At 43.3% G+C, this 23,560-nt stretch overlaps 1 protein-coding gene across 5 annotated transcripts in view; it reads right to left on the bottom strand.

The window, feature by feature from the left end:
- Nucleotides 1-23,560, bottom strand: part of igsf9ba (immunoglobulin superfamily, member 9Ba) — a 48,164-nt gene that overhangs the window by 7,193 nt on the left and 17,411 nt on the right. For 3 of the 5 annotated variants that reach the window (XR_013465839.1, XM_040193543.2, XM_040193569.2), the window contains exons 4-19: nucleotides 19,279-19,430; nucleotides 15,807-15,924; nucleotides 13,278-13,419; nucleotides 11,798-11,943; nucleotides 10,822-10,964; nucleotides 10,016-10,156; nucleotides 9,791-9,910; nucleotides 9,515-9,665; nucleotides 8,127-8,250; nucleotides 7,332-7,507; nucleotides 5,400-5,626; nucleotides 5,060-5,144; nucleotides 4,771-4,932; nucleotides 4,533-4,578; nucleotides 3,633-3,719; nucleotides 1,302-2,921 (exon numbers count right to left, since the gene is read on the bottom strand). Coding sequence is in view for 3 of the 5 variants with exons in the window: in XM_040193543.2 (XP_040049477.2) it covers nucleotides 1,302-2,921; nucleotides 3,633-3,719; nucleotides 4,533-4,578; nucleotides 4,771-4,932; nucleotides 5,060-5,144; nucleotides 5,400-5,626; nucleotides 7,332-7,507; nucleotides 8,127-8,250; nucleotides 9,515-9,665; nucleotides 9,791-9,910; nucleotides 10,016-10,156; nucleotides 10,822-10,964; nucleotides 11,798-11,943; nucleotides 13,278-13,419; nucleotides 15,807-15,924; nucleotides 19,279-19,430 (3,640 nt within the window). In the remaining 2 variants the exon portion in view is untranslated. The remainder of the gene's footprint in view (nucleotides 1-1,301; nucleotides 2,922-3,632; nucleotides 3,720-4,532; nucleotides 4,579-4,770; nucleotides 4,933-5,059; nucleotides 5,145-5,399; nucleotides 5,627-7,331; nucleotides 7,508-8,126; nucleotides 8,251-9,514; nucleotides 9,666-9,790; nucleotides 9,911-10,015; nucleotides 10,157-10,821; nucleotides 10,965-11,797; nucleotides 11,944-13,277; nucleotides 13,420-15,806; nucleotides 15,925-19,278; nucleotides 19,431-23,560) is intronic. The other 2 variants (XR_013465855.1, XM_040193552.2) reach the window with 1 other exon arrangement.

The following is a 23,560-nucleotide window of genomic DNA, read 5'->3' as shown; positions in this document are numbered from 1 at the left end:
GCTTTCTTAATGGTTAATAAATCAGCTGCATGGTTACAGGATATCATTTCCCTTTTTATTGTCCTCCAGCGTGTAACTTCATTTGTCTTTTTGATCATCAGATGCATTGTGATCCTCTGAAAAAAAGTGCTGCAGAGCATTTATACTTAAATGAATTCATCAACAACTAACATTGCAGAGGAGTGAATACACTACTGGATATTAATGACTTAGCATTTCGAATGCAGGACTTTTGAATATTTCTAAACTGTGATACTTTCAGTAAATTATCGAAGTACTTCCACCATCACTGACAACTTATTATCATGTATAATTATCTTTACTTTAAGAACCCTCTTTTAATGGTTTATTTACATGTTTTAATTCTGTGCAGATGTTTTACCAACATTTCCTCTTTGATTCTTGGAGGAGGTTTTTGTGGCTCTTCTTTAATAATAATGTTAAACAATTCCATCCGCAGATCCTTTCGATTCGTACCGTTTATTAATTACTTTTTTCAAAACTTTGTTAATGATTTGATTCCTTTACTAAACTGGCAATCCCAGATTTGCTTTAAGTAAATGGCATTGACTTTTCTATCAAGAACTGTAAAATCAATTAACCACTAATAAAGCCAGTAGTTTAAGAATACAAATTCTCAAGAGAACATTGTCAGAAAGTGGTACCTTTGTTTTGTATACAATATAGTGTAACTGCTAATATGTTAATGTTCATCAAATATACAGTTAATGACTAATTAAGTTGAGCATTAAATTGACTTAAATTGACTTTTGCTAGTGATGCACACTATAGTTTTTAAAGCTTTTTTACTCATTTCAATAATTGAATAATTGATTGATGAAATTGTATCTATATCGAGCCAAAAATACTTGAGTTTAAATCTTCAAAACACCGGTCAGAAAAGAAAATCACTGTTTTAAAAACAGTAGACTTGAAGTTTTTTTTTCGCCTGAAGCTTAATGTTATTGAATACATTACTTTAAATTCTAATTTGCATTGTGATGAATATTTTATTGAATAAAATATGAGCTATAAAATTGTCAACAATAATACATTATCTTAACATCAAATTGAGTTTTCACATTCTAAGTTTAGATAAAGGTGATTTGTCTGATCTGATACATTGTGTGCTAAATGCAATTACATGCCTTCTGCATATTAAGGTACAATATGCATCATAATTGTTCCTGAATGGAAACATCATTAAAAATCCAGGGAATTTGGAATAGGGAGCAGACGAGGAGAATAAACTCCCCTTTGAATAAATATTTGACTAATCTCTATTGGAATGGATCACCTACCCTGAGGCTGATATCTGGAGCTGAGAGGGCTCTGAGGGTAGCATCTCTTCCTCTGTCCTTCTCTGGGATGGCCTCTGCCCGAAAACATCCCTGCCCTCCAGAGGGGGAGAGGGAGACTGGGAGGGGTAACTGGCGGCAGTAGAGGCATAGGACATGTGGGCGTGGTAACTGGGGCTGGGTTGCCTGGCGCATTGGCTCTGAGTGGGAGAGGCGGACAGGGAGGACCTCCGGGAGAAACTGACAGTGGCCGAGGGCTGCAGGGTGATCTCGTGCATCTCCAGAGACCGAGAGGTGCGGAGGATGCTGGGGCGCGGAGGGGGCCGCACTAGAATATCTGGGGAGCCCGGCTGCGTGCTAAGTGGGCTCTGGGAGAGTGGAGAGAGGCGGGAAGGCTGGAGTACTAGCGGGGGCAGGCTGGGGTCCGACCGGCGCCCCGCCCTCGGGCTGAGCCAGGACTGAGGGCTACTACTGGGGGCTGTGCTTGGGCTCCCTGCACGGGCCGCCGGGTCAGGGTAAGGCAACACTGGTACACCCACTCCGTGGGACGTGTGTCTGAGCTGGCCGAGACTCTGGGCCTGTTGCATAGCTAAACGCCTAACCGGCGGCCCCAGCGACCTGTCTCTGCCTGGGGGAGCCATAGGGACCTCCAGCTGCAGGAGTCCGGGGCTTGTTGAATCCTTTAGGGAAGAAAGGTGCAGGCGACTGGGGGGGTGGGAGTGAGGCGGGTATGGGGGTGGATCGGGGAGGTCCTGGGGAGGATGTAAGGGATGGTGAGGTGGGTATATGAACCGCGGGCCCTCTAGGCCCAGGAAGGGTAGCTCATGAGGCTGCCAGCTTTCCGGAGAGCGAGGAGGGCTGTGTGTGTGAGACAGAGAATGGCCAGAGGCAGTGTACTGATGGTGTTCCATCTCTCCACTCTCCTCGGGGATGGACGGGTAACCATAGGGCCCATCACCGGTGCCCGGTGGGGAGGACAGAGCAGAGCTACGCGGGCTGATGTCGGGCATGTAAAATGGTGGTGGAATCCCTGATTCGATGCGGCTGCCTAGATACCCATAGAACGGGCCCTGGGGAAAGCCCCTGTAGCGGGAGCAGGGGGCCTGCCCTGAGGCGTGAAGTGCACTGCCCTCTGCAAAGCTCATACCTTCCATGGCCCTGTGTAGGCGGGGGCTGTAGGTAGGGGGCTGCGTTGACTCCAGGCTGGAGGACGTTGGGGAGAGCTGGGGCCGCAGCGTGGGCATGATGGGCGGCAGAGGCCCGGGGTCAAAATCATTCTCCTCATCAGACTGCCGGAACTCGGGGTACATGTCGGACTCTTCCGCGAAGGGGAAGCCGTGGATGCGGCGGGGAGGCGGGCTCTCCATGGTGAAGCGGCCATCAGGGCCGCGGCTTATCAGCTCAATGGGCGTGGTGACCTCTGCCTCGTACTTGGACACGCTGTATTTCTTGCTGGCTATGGCACGCTTGGTTTTCTTGTAGAAGGAGAGCTCCTTGTCTCGTTCTCTCTGAGGGCTGGGCAGCTTCCTGACATAGAGGCCTGGGCCGTGGGAACCATCTGAAGAAAGAGAGCGCGGCCGAGATGGCGGAGAGCTCTCTGGGCTTATCTTCCCCGATGACAACCTGTTGAAAGAAATGAACACAAGGCCCTCGCTTAGTTTAACGTACACCCATATAACCAAAAGGGCTGTGCGTGACGTTTTTTTTTAAACAAAAGAAAAGTCTCTGATGCCGAAACTAAATTGCCCTCGATTGTGGCTTCAAACAAAACAGATGACACAACACAAAGCCAGAGCACTCTATCAAGGCAGCCATTATGAACTGTGTTATGGTAATGAACAGTTTATGGCGGCGACAGCATTGTGATAGGACAGCAGCTAATGAACCAAGCCAGAATGACAGGATGAATGGAGAACTAACGACGCAACCATGACAACCGTATCACAGATCTATTGAATCGACGACTATATCAGACGTGAGACCAATTTCCATGTGCTGCACCAAATGGTGATGTGAGGGAAGCAGATGACATCTAACCAGGCCTCATTTGCCCACACCAGGAGCAGCATAGTGAACACTTACTGGGTCAGTGAATGCATCAGGTAGACATACAATATTAAGAGTGCATATACGCAATACTTAACTGTACATGCAGCTGGGCTAATGCATTTTAATCCCTGTATGGTGAATGGAAGCCTGTGCATGCAAAAAGGCCAGTGGTAGGCCTCACTACAACAAATTGTCATTTTCAGTTGATCATTTCTATGCATTGCATTAACCATGCAGCCAAGCCAGTGCAGTACACTCTGTATTTAAGTGCAGGCAGGCACTCACAGGGGGCTGGCGGGTGGGGGCAAGAAACTGCTCCTGGCAGGCTCGTCCCAGCAGGGCTCTACCCCTGGCAAGGGGGTGAGAGGAGGCCTGCGTTGAGAGACAAACGACATGGGCCTGGTTCATACTTGACTATGCCACTGGCAGAAAGGACTAGGTGTGAACTCCCTGACCTGCCTGAACTATTTTGGAAAGAATAAACAAGGGTACCGGAACGCTGGCGGTTTACTCAAAGTCTCAAAGGCAAAAACAAACATTTATTCTGGAATGGGATTTACACAGATTATTGTCACAAATGAGGGTCTTTTGAGATTGAAATGCAATCATACACATGTACACAAGATTTACTGACAGACGGACAAATACACACATGTAGTGGATATTGTACATTAAATGTGCAGCTGAACAGAACAATAGCCTTATTACACACTTGGAATCATGCACAAAGCGTTTGAGGTTAAAGAACACAAATGGATCAAAAATCAATACAAATACTGCAGCTTTGGCACTCTGGGTAATGTGCTTTAAATGCTGACTTGGCTGCTTTGAACTTTCTCTAATCTGCCCACAATCTGCTAGAGGTTGCTTCTGTACATGTTCTTCAACACCCTTCAAGTACTATAAGTAATACTGTTCTTAATCATCCACCTGCACCTTTGAACATCTTTGCAAATATAAAATATACCACCTGTTGCCACATAAAGTTTCATCCAAATGCACAAATGCTGTGTGAAAACATCTGCTCTGTTAACAAGGCTTAAAAATCTTCTCAATCTCTCGTTGCTTTACTCTTAAACCAAATGCCTTATCAGGGGCTGCGTGGGAAGGGAGTGTACGTGAAAGGTGCACAGCAGTAGCCCCCTCTTGCAGACTGCGGACTGCTCTGGCATTGACTTTACTTACGGTGACTCAATGCTTTTCCTGAAGTGTGTCACCGACAAAGGAGGATCTGAGAGGACAAAAGACATTTCAATTCAGTGTTTTTTCTTGTCCATACTACAAGCAGAAGTTACACGGAGGGATTGTGAGACGACAGAACCCCCGGGACGAGTATAGGCTCCCCTCACCCATCCCGCCTCGGAACAATAGTCGATTAGTGACTTTCTCAACACAATTATTAGATGCTGTGTATAATACCGACCTGGTTTACGCTTGAGTTTGCGACGGTGTTGCTTGTTGACAAAGCAAGCTGCTAGAGTGCTGAACAGGACTGCCGCTGCCAGAAAGCAGATAGTTGCCACGACCCCGGCCACCACTGGCCGTGCCAGCCCCTCATCCGGCAACTCTGCAGGGGGGAAGGGATCTGATGGAGCAAACCAGTTGGTGAATAGGAGGAGATATAAACAGAAAACTCACATATGCTGTGTGTAGATCCCAAGTGCCGAAGCATCTCTGTGTGTAGTTGGTAATGTTTCTTTGCAAAAACGTACCCGTGCTGGACACTCCCACTACGTTGCTGCTCTCACTGATCAGGTCATCCATGACGGCCATCACTCGGAACTCATACCAGGACTCCTGAGAGAGAGACACACACAAACTTCTTGTGACTTCTGCACTGATTTTTGTTAATAGCTTACCAGATCATGCTAAAAAACAAAGAAATAATGATGTATAGGATAGTATTTGTTATTAACAAGGGAAGAACAATCTAATTGGCAGTTGTCTGCGTTGATTCAATTAACTGTTTAGAACTTCAATATTTGTTGTTGGAAATATTGTTAATAAGTCAAAGCAAATCAAATGTATCTGCGCCATGTGTATGGAACTGACCTGGACCAGGTCTCTGGCGATGAGCTCGGTCTCAGTGGACGGGATCAGGTCATCCAGAACCTCCCACCTCTCCCCCAGGCGAAACTCCATGATATATCGATCGATAGGGGAGGAGTGGTTGGCTGGGGGGAGCCATGTGAGGAGAACACCGTGCTGCGTGCGATTGGCTGTGAGGCACCGTGGTGGAGTAAGAAGCACCAGAGGTTCTGGGGTACCCAGAGGAGAGCCTGTGGAGCAGAAACGCTCGTGAACACTAATGTGAACATGATCCAGCTCAAAATGTTATCTAGGATGAAAGTATAGCACATATGCTGAGATATGCTACTCATGCTAACATGATCCCTGTATCATTTCAGTGTCTTAGCATGCTGAAATTTCTAATTAGCACCAAACACAAAGTACAACTGAGAGTGATGAGAATGTTTTATTTAGTCATAAAAAAGCAATGCAACGTTAACCTGCAGATGGCAAAGCGAATGGTTTCCTAAAGTTTCTGCAATTCACTGTAAACATCCAACTCTACTAAATATCATGTTGATCTGTTGTACTGTAGACAAAAAGTCAAGCAATGCTGCTAGCATGGCTAAAAGCCGATGAGAGTCAATGGGTTTACAAACAATGCTGTTAACACAATAATGTGGTTGCTATTTTTTGTATGATATAATTGCTTGAAACGTGCCGTAGGCCTTAAGAAAGCAGTTAGCTCCTGAAATACACAAGTAATCTGCCCGACCTCAGAAGTAAATACTAAAAGATGTTTTCTGAAGCATCGTTCTCCGCAATCCCACAGAACAAATAAAACAGTATTGCTTCATATGTTCTCCTTTCATTTTAGAAGAAAACATTGCGACACTACATTCTTTTTTATCCACAAATAAAAAACATTGAATGTTTTTTTGTAAATAGTTCCTGTATTCAGAGCCATTCCCTAAAAAAAAACCATGACACAAGTGGTATGTTAACCGAGCACATCAAAATAACGGTAACAATACGTTTGTCTTGGTTTCAGAGACAGAAGAAAACTGTACAGAAACGGTGTTACATTAATGATGCATTATTTGGACCCAAAACATGGGTCGTAAAAGTGTTGTGATGTACCAGTTTAACCAAGATCTATTCACCTTGAAATGATTACTGTGTACGTAGTGTAAAAATACTGTACAGTATAAACCGAAAATGCTTTTCTGTTGCTATTCATCTACAGTACTCGCTTCTATCCGAGTGTGTGAACTAGGTCAGAATTATTTAAGCCTCATTTAACCGTTGTTGAATGAAGGTAATCTTCCCACCACAACAAGCAGCAGAATCTGGCTTTAAAGTGAAAAGAACAAAGCCAGAATTGTAGAAAAAAACGTATGCTGGAGTCAATCCCAGCTAACATCGGGCAAGAGAGACGGAGTCCACCCAGGTCTGATCGCCAGCCAATCACAGGGCTGACACAGACACAAGCAACCATTCACACTCACATCCACACACCTACGGCACTTTAGAGTCACCGATCAACCTGATGCCCACAGCAAGTCTTTGGACTGTGGGAAGAAGCCTGAGAACCCGGAGAGAAGCCACGCAGACACGGGGAGAACATGCAGACTCAGGACCTTCCTGCTGTGAGGCGACAATGCTTACCACCAACGTGCCGCTCTTCAATTTCATACTTAAGTTCTTCAAATCTTAGAGTTTGTTTGGTAAAAAAACAGGATTCAGCCTGACTCTGCATGAATTACATGAGTTTGTGAAAAGATGGGGTTTCTTCTGTGTGTGAGGACTGATTGTTCCCTGATCTGTGCATTCCTTCATTCAACAGCTTCACTTCTTCTAATCTGTTTACTTTGTTTAACCTAGAAATGATATATAAATAGCACACTCAGGGGACGTATTCTGAAGTCTGAAAGCAGCAAATATGGAAGGAGAAACCTTTGAATAAGAACCCACCTGCAGTGTTGACTGTCACAACTTCGCTGAATGGGCCCGTTCCCAGTTTGTTTTGTGCCAGCACACTGAACTGGTACTCTGTCCCAGGCTCCAGCCCTGGCACCAACAACCAGATCGGAGCACCAGAAACTGGCATCGAATGCCAGTCATGAGGACCGAAGTCTGTTCTCTTTGACCTGAGAACCGAAATGAGACAGAAAAAGAAAAGTGATGATTTCTACACTAAATAATTCGGTCATGTGTTACAATTTTCCCTTCCTATTATACATTTAATTTGTTTGTTTTTTTTGTTTTTTATCAATTAATATTATTACCAATTCACACACACATATATATATATATAATTTATTTTATGTGCATTATTTTACTACATGTTTTTTGTCTTCACATAATAAACTGAAGCACCTTTAATCTACTTAATTGGTTGTGCAGAAAACCGGGTTATGAACTTTAAAAGTTGGCTAAAACAATAACCCTGTCAGAAATAAATAGAAATAAAATGTCCTTAATGCAAACCAATCGTTAATATTCAAGACCAACTGTCCTTTAACTGATGGACATAGAAACAAATATTGCGGATCACAAAGAACAACACCTGATGTGAGTTACTTCCCCATCACACATCATGAACAATGCATACGCACATCCATTAAATACCCTAATATGCTATCACTGATTTGGATTGAATTCCCGACCCTTTCTCATCGCGTGTCAAACTAGGCACTTCATCTCCATCTTGTGTCTCCACATCTGCAGACTACTGGCATTGATTTGAAGTTAAATAAGAGCACTCACACTGGACCGTACCACACAGAGAAGGTCTGTTCGAAGCCGCCATCATATCCTGGTTCCCAGGACACATTAGCAGAGGTTGTTGAGGGCAATACATGGATATTGCTGGGAGCGTGTGGGCTGGTGCCTGAGAAAACGAGACACAGAGAGGAAATTACTTTAAAAAGCACAAATATTATTTTACTTATTGGAGGTATAACTGCATCCATTTTTCATTTAACATCAGTTGCGGTAATGGAACTATAGTACATTCATGGTATATTATACGTCATCCACTACACTCGTCATTTAAAGTCAAGCCTACAAATGAAGTTCAATAAAACGCACCTCGAGTCGATTGAGGAGCATTTTGTCGCCCCCAAAAAGGCCGTGCTGCTTCGTGCAACGCACACTCGTGCTGTGATAATGTGTTGCTGGCTAAGGTGGTTACCGGTGTAAGGTCAAGTTCAAGAACAGCAGTGCTGTCTGCAGCTCTGCTCATCCCACCCACGCAACAGCTGTGTCACGTGGCCCGTAGCCGGTTACGCCTCCCGGGGATGGAAGAGGGACCTGAGCGTGGTCTAAGGGGCGCAGCTGCCTGCGACACCTGTCGGCTGAGAGCTGGTGGCACGCAGGTAGGCTGGAGCTGCTGCCGCCACGGTGCAACCACGCCACCGGTATCTGAAACTCAGACTTTCTCTAGTCTGCAGTGGACAAATATTTCATTCCCCACATTTAGATTTTTTTTTGTGTGAGTATATCTTTGAAGGGTCAAGACAAAAAACAGAAAAAATCAGACTAATAAATAGAGTAGTTGTTTGTTTAGTTGTTCGATATGAGACAAAGACGATTTTTCTCATTGCTATGCCTATTTGCACCATCCATTCCCAACGTAATTAGCTATTAAAATCTGAATCCTGAAACCTGCATCATACATGAGAGACTTTCTACAAAGTTAAATTTTTGGGCTAGTTGCACCAGGACTTTTATACATTTACTGACTGAATAACAATGCGGTCTTTGTGCACCGTGACCTTCGCCATGCTTAAACTTCATCAACCCTGCCGATTTATCTAAGAGTGAAAAGATGTCCTTGGTACATTGACTCAACAGACAAAGGCTGCAGCGAGGGTGTGTTAGCAGAGGGGTGGGTACCACACTGTAGTTACAGATTCGGAAGGTTTGAATTAACAGTATGAAGCTATTATAGATAAGATCTAATGGAATTTGAATCGTGCCCAAGGGGAAATTGGACAGACCCAAGGTTTTTGAGGGATAAGGGAAAATCACTCAATAAACACACAGAAAAAAAGCGGGATCACAATGAACTCAAAACAACTTTGAGAGCCCAGTTGTTTGAGGGAATTGAGGAAGCTCTGTTGAGCCGCGAGCGCCGTGCAGATTTCTTGTACCGATGACTAGGATACGTGTGCTGGCAGTGATGCTTGTGACCACATTGGTGGCTACACACTCCCATTCTCCGTGGTCCTCCTTGCTGAGAGACAGAAACTGTAAGCTGCCACTGGGTAGGATGTTGTGCTTACTCTTGCTCGGCTTCCCCACCTTTAATGGACACGGAAGTTACAGCGACATGGTTAAGAAGTGGAAATGAACATTTCGGCACTTTAAAACAAGTGCAGAAGATCGATTGCTAGGATGTTTGTCACGGCCCTTTTATTTAACTGCACCTTTCTCCAGGTGATTGTTGGTATATCAGGGTCTCCAGAAGCAGCACATGGGATAACAAGTTCTCTGCCAGCCTCCTGACGGTACTCCCCACCAGGTCTCACATTAAAGTAAGGAGGATCCTGGAGGAAACACACAAACACCAGGCCCATCACGAGGACTTCTTGGAACACCGGCGCGTGACTAAACTTGCAGCGGACCAAAGCAAAACATGGGAAGTGATGTACCTTTAGCACCAGAGTGGCAGGGGGGGACATGCCCATGGTACCAAGGGCGTTGTAAGGCACACAGGTGTAGGTGCCCAGAGAGTCTTCCGTGGCCTCCGCCACTCGGATACTTCCGTCCGGCATCAGGCTCCAACCGGGGTACTACAAGACAAGGTCCCATCGGAAACGCTTGATGTCAGGCAATAAAGGCCCGCCTTCGACAGCAACGCCGCATATCATGTGACCTCAGTAACAGCAGATAAGATGGCAGATGAAGCTACTAGTAGAGAGCTACTGGGCACCTCAAAACAGTTTGAAAATGATTGTTTTGTTGGCAAAAACCTGATAATGGTTAAAAAAAAAGGTTTATGATGTTGGTAGCAGAAAGATTCCTCCTGTGGCACCCATGACAATGTAGGTAAACACGCAGTTGTAATAAAACATGTCTTCATAGAAGAATCTAAAAAATACTGTGCATTATCAAACTTATTCAATGCTATAAACTGTTTTTTAAACGCAAATCAGGTGACTTAAAAGTCAGAGTCGGCTTTAGTGGCTACTATACGGAAAAGCTACCAACGAAAAGAAAAAGTCCTGGAAACATGAAACCAAAGCCAGTGTTTGGTCTGTTGGATCAGGGCAGCTGACCCGCAAACAGCTCATTCTAAGGTAACTACGACAGAAGAGACACTAAAGAATACTTACGATTATTATATTATTATATACTATATGTATGAATCTATATGCCAATAGATTCCAACCCACAGATGCAAAGGTGTATGTAAAAGTGTAAGAGTTAATGACTAAATTCAGGCCTGAGGACTAACCTTCTCCACTCTAAGGGGATAACCATCTTTCTCCCACTTCACTGATGTCACAGGTGGGTTGGCGTCCACCGGACAGCGGATGATACCGGGCAGTTTGCGGGGGACGTAGATGACCGGGGGCATGCTGATCACTCGGGCAGGGTCTGGACGTAAAGGAGAGATCAGTGTTAGGATTGCAAGACAATGTCACTTGATGCAACTCAAAAAATGGACATTTGGAGTATTGCCTGATTGCCTGAAAAGAGCAGGTAATGAAAAATGAACTATTAAGTCTTATATCCAGCTAATTCCTATTTTATTATCACTCACGTTGCTTTTCACTCTGAGCGGGGGACTATGTGGAAGAAAATATTAGGCAACAAAACTCACTGGGCAATATGTGTTGCTGCGCTATTATATGCTGTAAGATGTGGCATTAGACAAGGCTGAAGGCTAAAGCAAGTGCCTGAAGTGCCAGTGAATCCCGAGGCTGTCTCTCATACTGTGGCACGGTAATCAATGACCAGCGGCAACTTCGGAGCAAATTAGCTCAACACACAATGGCTTAATGACATCAGATGGCCAGGAATGGCGTTCCTCCCTCTCATCGGTCTGAGCTGCTGAACAGGAAATATCCCATTTCATTTTTTGAGGAGATAGATTAAAAAAGGAACGAGGAAAAATGGGAGTCTGAGGAGGAGCCTGGCACCATTTTCGGCAGGGTAATGAGACTGGAGTCAGAATAGATATAAATTATGTCATTAAGATCCACAAAAAAAGGGCTCAGGCGGCTCAGTCAGTCCACTGTCTGACAATCTGTCACGTCTGACCTTGAAATTCAAGGAGGTTACTTTGCATTACAGTGGTAAAGCAGCGCTGGCAAATAATACAGCAGCCTCCATACTGCTGCTGCCATTCCCTTCTCCTCCTCACAGAGCTCGCCGTACCGTCTCCACGCCCCTCCCCCCCTCCACTTTGTTGCCACGGTAACACTCACACTGAACAGTCAGGTAGGCCGACGCCGAGGGCGAGATACCGAGGCTGTTGCTCGGACTGCAGGTGTATTTCCCAGCATCCTCCGGCTTGACCCGGAAGATGATAAGGGTGCCGTCGATGAGAATGCGCACTCGGAGCTTCAGGTCACTGCAAGAAGACACACACACACACACACATGCGCGTTTTGGCATGCACACTGTGTTACCGACACCAACAGAGAAAGGCACACATCCAATGTTCTTTGGTGAATTACATCGAGGTGCCATGAGAGAGCAGCAGAGAGTCAAACTGAGAGAAGGAATACAGAGTACAGAGCATGAGGTTCTAGTAAGTCTGCTCATTGCCAAAATCGGCAAAAAGGTGCATGTACCATTTTCGCTTGACACCACTTGAAATTGTAATGATGGAGCAAACGTTCTGTTTTCATAATGGAGCGGCTTACCTTTTCTACACTGGACAATAGCTCCATCACGCTACGGAGTTATAGCTCATACTTAATAAGTAATTAAATAAAATGGTCTCACTTTTAAATAGGACACCTTTCATTGAGGGTTTATTCTTTATAGTTATTGGCCATTAAAAAAAAACATTGTTTGGTTTGCCAGGTTGTGTTTTATAAGCCCTTTGACCGATTGGACCATATGAATTTATCCAATTGTCACAACTTATTAAGTCATTCTTAAATGGTTTACCAACAGGTCTTAGTACCAAATGAATGTGATACACTTTTGAATTCCAGCTTCCGCTCCCATAAATGGCTTAATAATTTATCTGTAAAGTATTAGTTAATAGTGTATTAACCATTAATAAAACCAGTAGTACAACACAAAGTAAGCTATGTGCTTTCTTCTTCTTTTCCTTTTGATTTCATTTTTGTTCGGCTGTCTCTCTGCGCGTAAATTTCCTAAACTACTATTCCCATAGTTATACCTTATAAACCTCTGTATTTTACGTGTCCGACAAGAAGAATTTGAATGAATCAAGATTGACGCATGAAAGCGGTTTAAAATCAGACCGGAGACATGAGAGCCCCTCCTCTGTGGAAGTCATTTGGACACTTGTTTTAACTGCCACTCAAACTCCTGTTCACTTGTTCCTCCTTCCCACTTGCTCTGTCTGACACCTACTTGCTGTAAAAACCCTCTCAGACTCTCAAAGACCCGCTACAGGGAGCCGGCCCAGCTCCTGGCTACGCTTCAGAGATTATGATGACACAAGGCCTGAGTCATGTGATAGGGTCATCAGAGCACACTAACTCGCCTGGCACTGTCCAGACAGAACCCCGGCCCCAGAGGAGGAGACACCGGCACACACACACACACACACACACACACACACTCAATAGACAACACAAAACAAGACTATCACATCTTTAAATGTATGTTGTGGCAGTGATTTAAATGTCCCTACAAGCAAGAGGCTGTTAAGTAAGATGTTTCTCTGCAGCTGGAGCACAGAGGAGAACTTGATCATAACTTTACTTCTTGAAGTAGACATTATCCTCTTCCCAGAACCAGGTGTAGGTCAGGTTGCCAGGATAGGCCTCCGCTTGGCAGGTGAAGAGGGCATTCTGGGATATGTTCACTGTGACGTTTTCTGGTGGAGAGACAATGTATGGAGGCCCTAGAAGTAGCAGAAACACGTTTTTAGTTGTTGTTCATTGGTTCAGTGATTAAAAGCTGAAATGAGAGATTATTTATGAAACATGTCGCATATTTACAGATGGCGCAAAAATGGATAAACATAAGCATTCATTCAGATTCCTGTTTCTGGTCACATACTGAATGAAAATTCAATATTCGCTCCACTCTGTGAACCCCCGAGGGAAATATCTGGCTGTTTAGCTTCTAAATGCTCCTCCATGTTCACCGGCTCATTGCTAACTCTGCTTAACTCATATATATGATTGAAGATAAATACATAGTAAGAAAAAAATGTTAACAATAACAAAAAGTAATAGAATGTGCAGTGCATTCTTCGTTAAACTAGCCATATCTGGATGCACCCATTGCAAAGACTTCTTTCATCACGGTGAAGCATATCAGAAATATTCAAATCAAATAGTTGCGTCAACAAATCCTCGATGGAATAAATCTTATTGTATTGACAATTGACTTTAAATGGAAGGCCAATAATGACTTCTAAAGGAAGAACAAGTATTACATCTCTTTGCTGTTAATATTTTGGGATTGGGATTATTTCTTCCAGGAGGGGAACACACTGTGCATGTCTTTCTATGTCAGACAGTGAGCAAGCAGCTACCGTAACCTTAACAGTAGTCAGTGTTTGAGCCTGTGCGTGCCTCACATGGTAACCTTTTTATCCCTGTGAGGTGCTCCAGGTTTGTTCATAACTCTTAATAAAACAGCAGCAGCCATGAAAGGTAAGGTGTCTTTTATGAGTGGGCCCAGATACAAGCCTCCTGGTTATGTTCCTCAACACGTGCACAGCTGTAATGCATCAGGTGGAAGCGTTGACATCACTGTGCGGGTGTCTCACATAACAATTACAAACAGATCACGGCAGTGAGACTAATGGCTCCTCAGATATCTCCTCGTTATTGCTCGGAGTTTTAATCATACCCCACCTTACCTTGCACACATCTTCTTTTTATCTCACGCTATTTAACTCTAAATGTCTCCTAATGGTTTCATATTCCAAAAAGGGTCATATGAGGTGAAATGTGACACTGTTGCAGTACAATTACTGGTGTAAAATAAGTTGTGTGTAATTTGCTGTTTTATAACTTCTATGTTCTTTTTTTTAAATCTCAAATACTGCCAATTATTATTTATTTGAATTTATTTTTATTTATTTATTTGAACTTTTTCTGTTTTAGTCCCCGTGCTGCTACATAACCAGCATTTCCTCTCTGGTTTCTCTTATTTTATATAAAACATATCGTACATTCAGCGGTCAACGTTACTGGACGACATCTGGCAGGTGAGACGTCTTGTGAATGTCGGTGGAAAAAATAGGAGCAATATGATACAATATAGTAGTTCCCATTTACTTAATAGAAAGTCTTAATAAGCGACAGAAAATTGACTAAGAAGGAATCATTCTCCTAATATTACTTTATTCTAGAATATTTATTTTAAATGTTGACATCACAACTTAATTATGGTATAATCCATTTTTGAGGAATATTTAAACGTTGATCTTGAAAATGTATCATTAAAACTATTGATCACATCAACTAAAATGATGTCTTAATTGCAGTACTCTAGTATGATCTGCTTCATGTTGTGAGGTTTGGACATGTTTGTTGTGGTTGAATGAACGGGTATCGCGGTACCAGCGGCTCCACTGGAGGCCTGCAGACCTAATGTAGTTGCATCACATGCACCACTGGTTACACTGTTCACCGGGTTACAACACAATGATTTTTTAATGCATGTTTGCAGCCAATGTGTACATGCATTTGCTATACTGTGAAAAAAGAGGCGAGTAATTCCTCTGCTCTGTCTTCCACCTACAGAAGTCAAGCATTAAAACAGACCTTACTCTAACCCGACCATTGAGAGCAAGATTCTCAGCTGATTTTGTGAAATCCACAGTGTTAACTCCCTGCTGTATCAGGAGACTGCAAGAGAGTACTGGAGGCTGGTATCACAAGCATCTATCCGATCTGTGTCTAGCAGAGAGCCTAGTTAATGGACCGGAGACAGACAGGGACGGTCTCAATGGACGGATCCTGTTGTGCACACATGGACACACAAGGCCCAGACTGAGTATTGACTGACTGATACAGAATCAGAAGTTACGTTACATATATCAGTACACAAGAGAGTTGCATGCATAGCTTCCAAATGCTGTTCAAGTAAATGCCTTCCAGTATAGATAATACAACTACTTTGATGATGCAAATGCAATATTTAGCCTCAGGTAGGTTATAGAAAACATGTTTGCTCATTTACAAATCTGGTGATCCGTGCAAATGCATTTGTCAGTTGTTAATGAAATCGTACAGGCTGTCCTAAAGTGTAATTCATGTGTGGATGCAGTACCTTGAACCAGCAGACGGGTAGTGTGGAGCACCTCTCCCTGGTCACTGTAGGCTCGGCATGTGTAAGCCCCTCTGTCATCTCTAGTGATGCCAAGGATGGTGAGACTGCCGTCATGTACCTGTGAATACATGTGGTACAAAAACATTTTTTTAAAAGTACCTCGAAACTGTATGCAGTTACATTCCGCTAAAAATCCAATAACATACACCGCTCAAACTCTTCAAGAAAGACTCCAAAGAACTTAAAAGTCATGAATGTGTCATGCTTTAAATACCTCTGAGACTGATTCATGCATGTTGTAGCCTTGGAAACATCTAACTACATGTTACTGTGTGCAGCCACTGATGAGAAGCAATAAGTGGTGAAGAAACACATTAACCAAACCCGATAGAACCCCCCCCCGTATAAATTATGCAACAGGTTGCGAGAGGCTCTGTCCATTCAAGTCACACACAGCTGTAGTCTTTCCATTCATGCAGCTGAAGGGGAATCTGCTCCGCCTGCAGAATCACTCCTATTCATCTGTCTTTCTAATGTTTTATAGCCCGAAGATGCTGCTAGTGGGTCAAAACGAGCAACATGTAACTTGTGTCAGACTGTTGGCAAACCGTTTCATCATTATCACACTTTGTGATAACACTTTGTTCATCGCCGCTGTGTAACACTCAACACGTGTGGGACGCTGGGTGGTATGAGTGTAAACCAAACATTGACGTGTTTGGAAGCGTCGATGTAAGACATGACAAGAAGTTTGTATATATAAAATGTATTAAAATTGTCAGTATTTCAATCTATTACACGGTTGCAGTGACTACCGTCCGGTTAATTTTGCATGTTTTCGATTTCTTCACATAAGAAGTAAGTTTGATTTGCTCTCGTTTGAGGATCAGGTAATGCCTTAAAAATGCATGCGTCCTATTGAGTTATTGTGTGTTTTGTTTCAGTGGACTGTTTCATAGAATTTATAAATGTAGAGTTGTGAAGGTGAAATGTGAAAGGTGTGTTCAATAACAAAGCAAAGAGAAGGTTTGCCTCAGGTTGAGAACCTATTGGAAGGCGAATAATTTCCTTTGATTTCGAGCTAAAGAAAATTGTCCAATTCTGGTACAGATGTGTTTTAATCACTGCGCAAACCCTCGAATTCTCTCAAGCCTTAGAAAGTCTAAACTTCCCCACCCCAACCTTGGTTTGGTTGGTTTGTGGCAAAATACTAAGTCGGCAGGCATTTTTTTAACCATCAATTGCAGATATTCGTATTTTTGACCCCCCATTTCCACACTCATCAGCCCCACGCATAGTTGTATAAAAAGTACAGCACGTTGCTCAGTGCACACTGGGTCTTAACCGCCACATATTTTGTGCAAATTACCCTTTGTACACTACATGTTTATTTGCCCCGAACATACAGTAGCTGTAAGCTAGCTAGCGATGTGCTACACCAGCCGCGTGTCTGCATGTGTTTTTAATTCAACTCCAAGACTTGAATTCTTTGCAATTCGCGCTGCTTTTCCATATGCTTATGAAGTCGACCGAGCAGCACAAGTTTAGCGCTCATGTCATGTCTTCTGCTCAGGCTGAGAGCCCAGGAGAGAAACAACACTGTCCTATTAGCTTTTAGTGTGGTCACGCCTACCTCTGTCTAAACCCACAGTACACTTCTCTTTTTGAATCCTGCTATTTTAACATTGCAACTGAATCGATGGAAATCGAATCAATACACTGCAGACAGCACGTGCGGTGGCGAATGCGACACACTTCGAGATTGTGCAGCGGCCTTCGGTGCACTCCAGCACCGTCTCTGCCACAGACGTACTCAAAGCAAGGTGGAGGGGACAGGATTAAAGAAAAGAAGGAGGATGAGGTGAGGCTTGATGAAGGTAGAATCGCACTTTGTGTTCCGACACATGCAGATTTTGGCAACTGAAACCGTTTCAGGCGAACAAGAAGAGGTTTTCTGTTGCTTTCCGGCTTGCTTGTCATTTGAGTGTACTTTGGGGAAGACCACCTTTTACTCCCAGCTAGGTGTCTATCCTTCCCTGCACGGCGGTTTTGTTTAGTGTCATTGCTCACAGGCTCCTTTTTGTCCCTGCAAATAAATAAAGTAATAAAGTAGAGAGAGGAGAAAGAGCAGAAGCAGATTGACTCCTTCCCTCTCTGTCTGTTACATTCCTACCTTTCTCCATGACGTCGCCATGGATCCGATCAAATAAGGGGAGCAAATTTACCCAGACACGCGTAGACACACACACACACTTGAGAGGGAGGTTTCCCCGATTTTGAGAACGTAAACTCTGAGCAGCCGAATGTAGATGAAAGCAGATAAGTGCTCTGCCTTTTACATCAAACTAGGAAAGTATAGCGTTAGGTTCCCACTAGCTATTTCAATTTTTAGGGTCAAATTCATGTTATGACTAATGTAATATTGATGCAGGACAAGGAGATTAATAATGCAGGATGAATGTTGTCTAATCATCTACTGAAGGGATGGTGGTTAAAAAAGACTGCCAGGGAGAGAAAAGGGGAAAATGCTCAAGTAAGGAAGGAGAGGCGCTTAACAGACACTCCTCTATGCTCCTGACACTTCCTTTATCACACAGGCAGCTGTAAACAGCTGATAGCACCAGACTGCAACACCAGTGTCACATGAGAATGTGAAGGCAGGCAGAAAAAAAACAAGGACTGAATCTTTGTAAATGTTTCCGAATACAATTGCGAGAATACAAATCAATGCTCTTGTTCCACATGTTATGTCTGCACCTTTTTTTCAGGATGGATGACATCATGTGGCTGCGATGAATCATCATCCTCTGAAGCTTTTGGTGTTTCTGAGTCATCTCTATTAAAAGGCAGCGTTAAATGACTTCGATTCTATAGGACTTACGCTAAAACCCACCTGATGTTTTATTGTTGATGCTTTATGTAGCCTGAGACATTTTGCCTCCATCAGAACACATTAAGGCTCTGCCAGAAATATATTGTCATGACATCAGAGTCTACTTTTGGGAGTTTATCTACAGGAATACAAATGATGCATCACCAGGTGCGCTGCCAGTCCTAACGTTGTCTATGTGATTCAATGTTGAGTTATACAGGGAAGCAGGGGGAGACTAACTGACTGCCATCTATCAAATGTTACCATTTAACCATTTAACTTGTTGTCAACAAAAATCTATAGGAATCCGTGTAAAAGCTGTTGTTAATGATGTAGCTGAGAATGTCAGCGTTTTTCGACTTCATAAAACTAAATCCTCTGCATCACAAATTTAAAGCCATGAAGCATTTATGGAGGTTTTATCACAGCAATGGGATTGTTTAGCAGCACGATAACAGAACATGCTGTTATTAGTGAGAGAGAGATAGTCCATAACATACTTCCAGTACAGATGGACTCAGCGACTGACACCATCTGTGCACAATCCCTGCTTCTATATTTGTACCAATAGTAATGTCCTTTGTTCCTCATCATTCTTACCGTATATTTTGCATTGGTCGCAAGCTCCTCCCCCTCTCTCAGCCAGCTAATCAGCGGTTTTGGATTTCCCTGGGCAGAGCAGCTAAGCATAGTGCTTCCGCCCTCCTTCGCCTCCACATACTGCGGCGGCGTCGCTGTAAATGAAGGTGGGGCTGTGGGGAAAGCGAGAGCAGGAATCATTACAAAGGCAACACCAGCTGGGGAACATGCAATTGCATTTCAATGAACAACAGTTCTGGTGTTGTCATCAGAGATTTCTTTCTGGGTATAACTCTCACAAGCACTAGTAATCCCATGGGTCGCAGAGTGCGTCGGTCCACCACTTTGGTTCAGACTGAAATATCTCAACTATTAAAGATAGATTTCTATAAAACAGACAAACGTGTATATATATATATATATATATATATATATATATATATATATATATATATATATATATATATATATATGTGTGTGTATACATGGCAATGTAACTGGAGGAATCCCATTGACTTCCAAGGTTCAATAACTGACAGCTTCAATGTGCAAAAGCAAATGCGTCCAAAAACGATGACTCTCCTAAAAACAGCCTCAGCTTTTGTACAGACATGTTTTCTATATGTTTGTTTCTGGGCGTCAGGGATTTTCTTTTATGTTTTAGTACCGTACCAAAGCTGACCGGCCGGATTCGACCCCACACGTTTGACATGCATGACTCTCTCCCACAGATGTTGCTCAGATAGCAGGCGAGGCCACGTTTTTTTTTTCTGAAACAGCTAGACACTCGAGTGAACAGGGATCAGCGATGACAACGGTCGTCCATCCATGTCGACATTTGTTCATGAAAAGCTAAAGAAACCATTCAGCGGCATCGGTGCATTTCCACCTGATATTTCTTAGAATCGCTAACAGCCACGAGGGAGCTCCAGCGACCGCAGCACCATGAAGTGCCTCTGCTGCCAGTGTTTCAACACAATATTGTCATTAGAAATAGTGATTAGTTAAAGAGAGAAAAAAAGCCGCCGCCATGCTTCAGACTGCAAAGTAGCAGCCGGCATTGAGCAAACAAATTGTCCAATTAGCACGTTTAGACATCTGCCCGTCCACGTTGACCTCTCAGTCATTCCATTAGCTGGCACAGTAGATTCATGGAGATGAAATGCATGACTGGTTCATGTTTCGCTTGCTTGTGGAGTTGACGGGTCAAAGGGAACGTTATACAGAGCATGATACATCATTACAGTTATAAACGTAAAATCAGGTTCACTACAAATAGGGGCTTTTTATCTCATGGCATTTTCGTTTTCATTGACCAATCTTCATTTTATAAGATATTTTAAAGTTACTTTCAATTTAAGATTGTATGTAAAAACCTTGGATGAGCTTATAGAATACGATGTTTAAACCTGGATGGAAACCTTTTTGACTCATGATCACTCATATAAAATACGGGATGAGTTGGTGATTCTTTCAAATGTATTTGAAATTGTCCCCAAGATGAGAGTTTGTCTCTAAAAGATATATACTTATAGACACTGCTGGAACTGCCAGTACACACACACTACTCAGCCTATAAAGCTTGCTTGTTCACAGGCATTAAAACGGTACAAATATCAAATATTTCCCAAATAAAGCAAATATTGGCCAAAATACTGGAAGCGCATCAGAATTGTTGATTTAAAATACATGTGGGGTAAATTGAGTACTGTTACTTGTAATATTTTAAGCGAATTAGGCACATAAGTAAGGCAGAACATTTACTTGTGATAGTGCATTTACTATTACTTTGCTACAAGATCTCACTACTTCTTTCACCACATGCACATTGTTATTAATTTAAATTGAGATTCAGATTTTTCTCTGGGGACTAAGCATGTGTTGGCAGGAAACAAGTGTCACACGTTGCGGGGACAGCAGCAGGTATATTGGTCAACCTGGGAGTTGTTATCCCACCATCAGCAAAAGCCTGTCACAGAGGAAGTGTCACCGTGGCTCAAAAACATGGGAGTTGCTCTAAAAAAAAGAAAATGATTGCCCTACTTACTGCAACTGCTCATCCTTTACTTACATTAGCAGTTGCTTAAAGATGCTGCACTTCCACTGCTGTTCTTTGCAGCCTGCAGAGCACATCCGCAGGTGGCCTGGACGCTGCCGTTCGACACGGCGTCCGGCCTGTCTGTCAAGGCTTGCATTTGCTTTTTTCCTGGCTGGAGTGCGTCTGCATCATATTATTCCCTTGCTCGGGCTTTCTCCTCTTGTCTCTGCTCCTCAGAGAACACGGTAACATAAGAGTCTGTCTCATGTCTTGAGCCTCATACGTGTAACGTGTGTTTCATTGTGAACCGTTGAAGAGAGAAGAAAGAGGCCCTTCAAAGGGAGACTTTCCTCTCTCTTTTAATGTTAGAATACTCTAATGTTGTCCACCAGATCTTAATTATTGTAATTTGTAATTAAGAGATCCTTCTCTCATTGAGGAATCAGACTACATAGTATCATTGCAGGGAAAAGGTCAGTGTATATATACACAGTTTCTCGCTTGGGCTGACCCGCGTGAACAATTTGGGGTGGAATGTGAAGATGAAAATGTCTTATTATTTTTTTATTTTTTAGTTATTATTTAAATCTTGCCCCACGTGACTCTGAGGGTGATTGTTCACCAGTGCTCCATTTATATCACCAATGAGTACATTAGTGACTGACAAAGGCAGAAGCACATATGAGATATTTGGAACTGGTGGTTAAATTAGCGAGTATTTGGGTCAACCGAATGGATCCTAAAAAGCCAGCCAATCACTAACCCGGTGACACAGTGGAAAGGTCTGTCCTCATATTTCCGCTAGATGGTTCTCTGAAAATCACGAGCTATGGTGCATTTCTTTTTCTTAAAAAGCTTGCTTATGTTTGAAAAAGAAGGAAAGGACGGGGCGACGAGGAAAAGGAGGGAGGCGGAGAATGGAGAGTAGCCTTAGTGTCTTTTTTCGGGCACAAGGCCTTGCCATCTGACACCTGCCACTGACTGGGCACCGGTTCCCTGTCCGCTTGGCAGGAAGTTAAGGCCAGCGGACAGAAACTCAAAGGATGAGTGTATGCAAATACCCACAGCCAAAGGAAACGGGTGCCCTTAGTGTCTGTGTGGAGGCCAGACAAAAATGGCACCTGCTTCCCTCACAGACACCCATTCAGAGGAAAACAGGCGCAAGACGCAAGTCCTCATATGAATGTCCTTATTGGGTATCTAGAATCTGAAACCACTGCTGCTTTTGGTGTTTGAATATTTGTGAGAAACTAAAGATTTGTACCATCTGCCCTAAGAAAGTACATGTGCGTAGTGCATCTCTACAGCTACGCATTGCATACACAAGGTAATGCAGAATCCCAGCACTTAATATGCTAAATATAAAGTAAGATGACATTAAGGAATATTTTTAGTTCGGTTGCAGTGGAAGGGCCTGACAGGAGTAGAGAGAGGCAGGAGAGGGAGGGAGCATTTGAACTTACGAGTGAATACTGATGAGAAAAGCCACAGAGATGCAGTATGCCTACACAACAAGACATTGATGCGCACACACGCGCACCCACACAGACCTTCACAAACCCCAGACGTCACGAGAGCGTGCAGGTGACGGCAAAGCACGACCTATAAACTTTTTCAATACAACTTCAAGCAGGAAACACAGACGTCATTTAGCCACATAGAAACGCACTCAGTGAGAAACTCATATGGATGTTGGTGTAATGCGCTGAGCACAGAAAACTCAATTCACAGTGCGAGTGCACAAACATTATGTTCTGCATTGATAACATCCATTTGTACACATCCGCATTTTCCATTCAATAGACTGTAGGAATGGTTCTTTACACAGTATTTCGCATACGGCCCGTTGGAATCATTATTCACATACCAGAATTTCATCCATTGTAAGACGTATGCGTGATCAAATCGAATATGCATGAGCTTCACACAGCGCCAAAAATATACATGTGAATGAGTTTAACAGTTTGCTCGCAAAGTCTCTCTCCGACAGCGAAGAGGATTACAGCCGTCTGACATTAGAGACCCGAGAAGCTCCAACTCCAGAACATCTCTACTTTTGGCTTGATCCACTATGTTTAGGAAATATTCAAATGGCTGCATTTACTTCACTGCACCTTTGCTGGATGATACACTTACTCGGTCAAAGCTCCTGCGAAACATATGAAACAGCTTAATACAATAATTGTCTAAAAAGCATTTGTAACATGAAACCGATACAGGCGTTGTTGTCTTTGTAGTGTCTGGCACTTTGCGACAATGTGAAGA

This window comes from Gasterosteus aculeatus, chromosome 1, assembly GCF_964276395.1.
Source record: "Gasterosteus aculeatus chromosome 1, fGasAcu3.hap1.1, whole genome shotgun sequence".
NCBI lineage: Eukaryota > Metazoa > Chordata > Actinopteri > Perciformes > Gasterosteidae > Gasterosteus > Gasterosteus aculeatus.
This window is presented reverse-complemented; position numbering and strand designations above follow the sequence as displayed.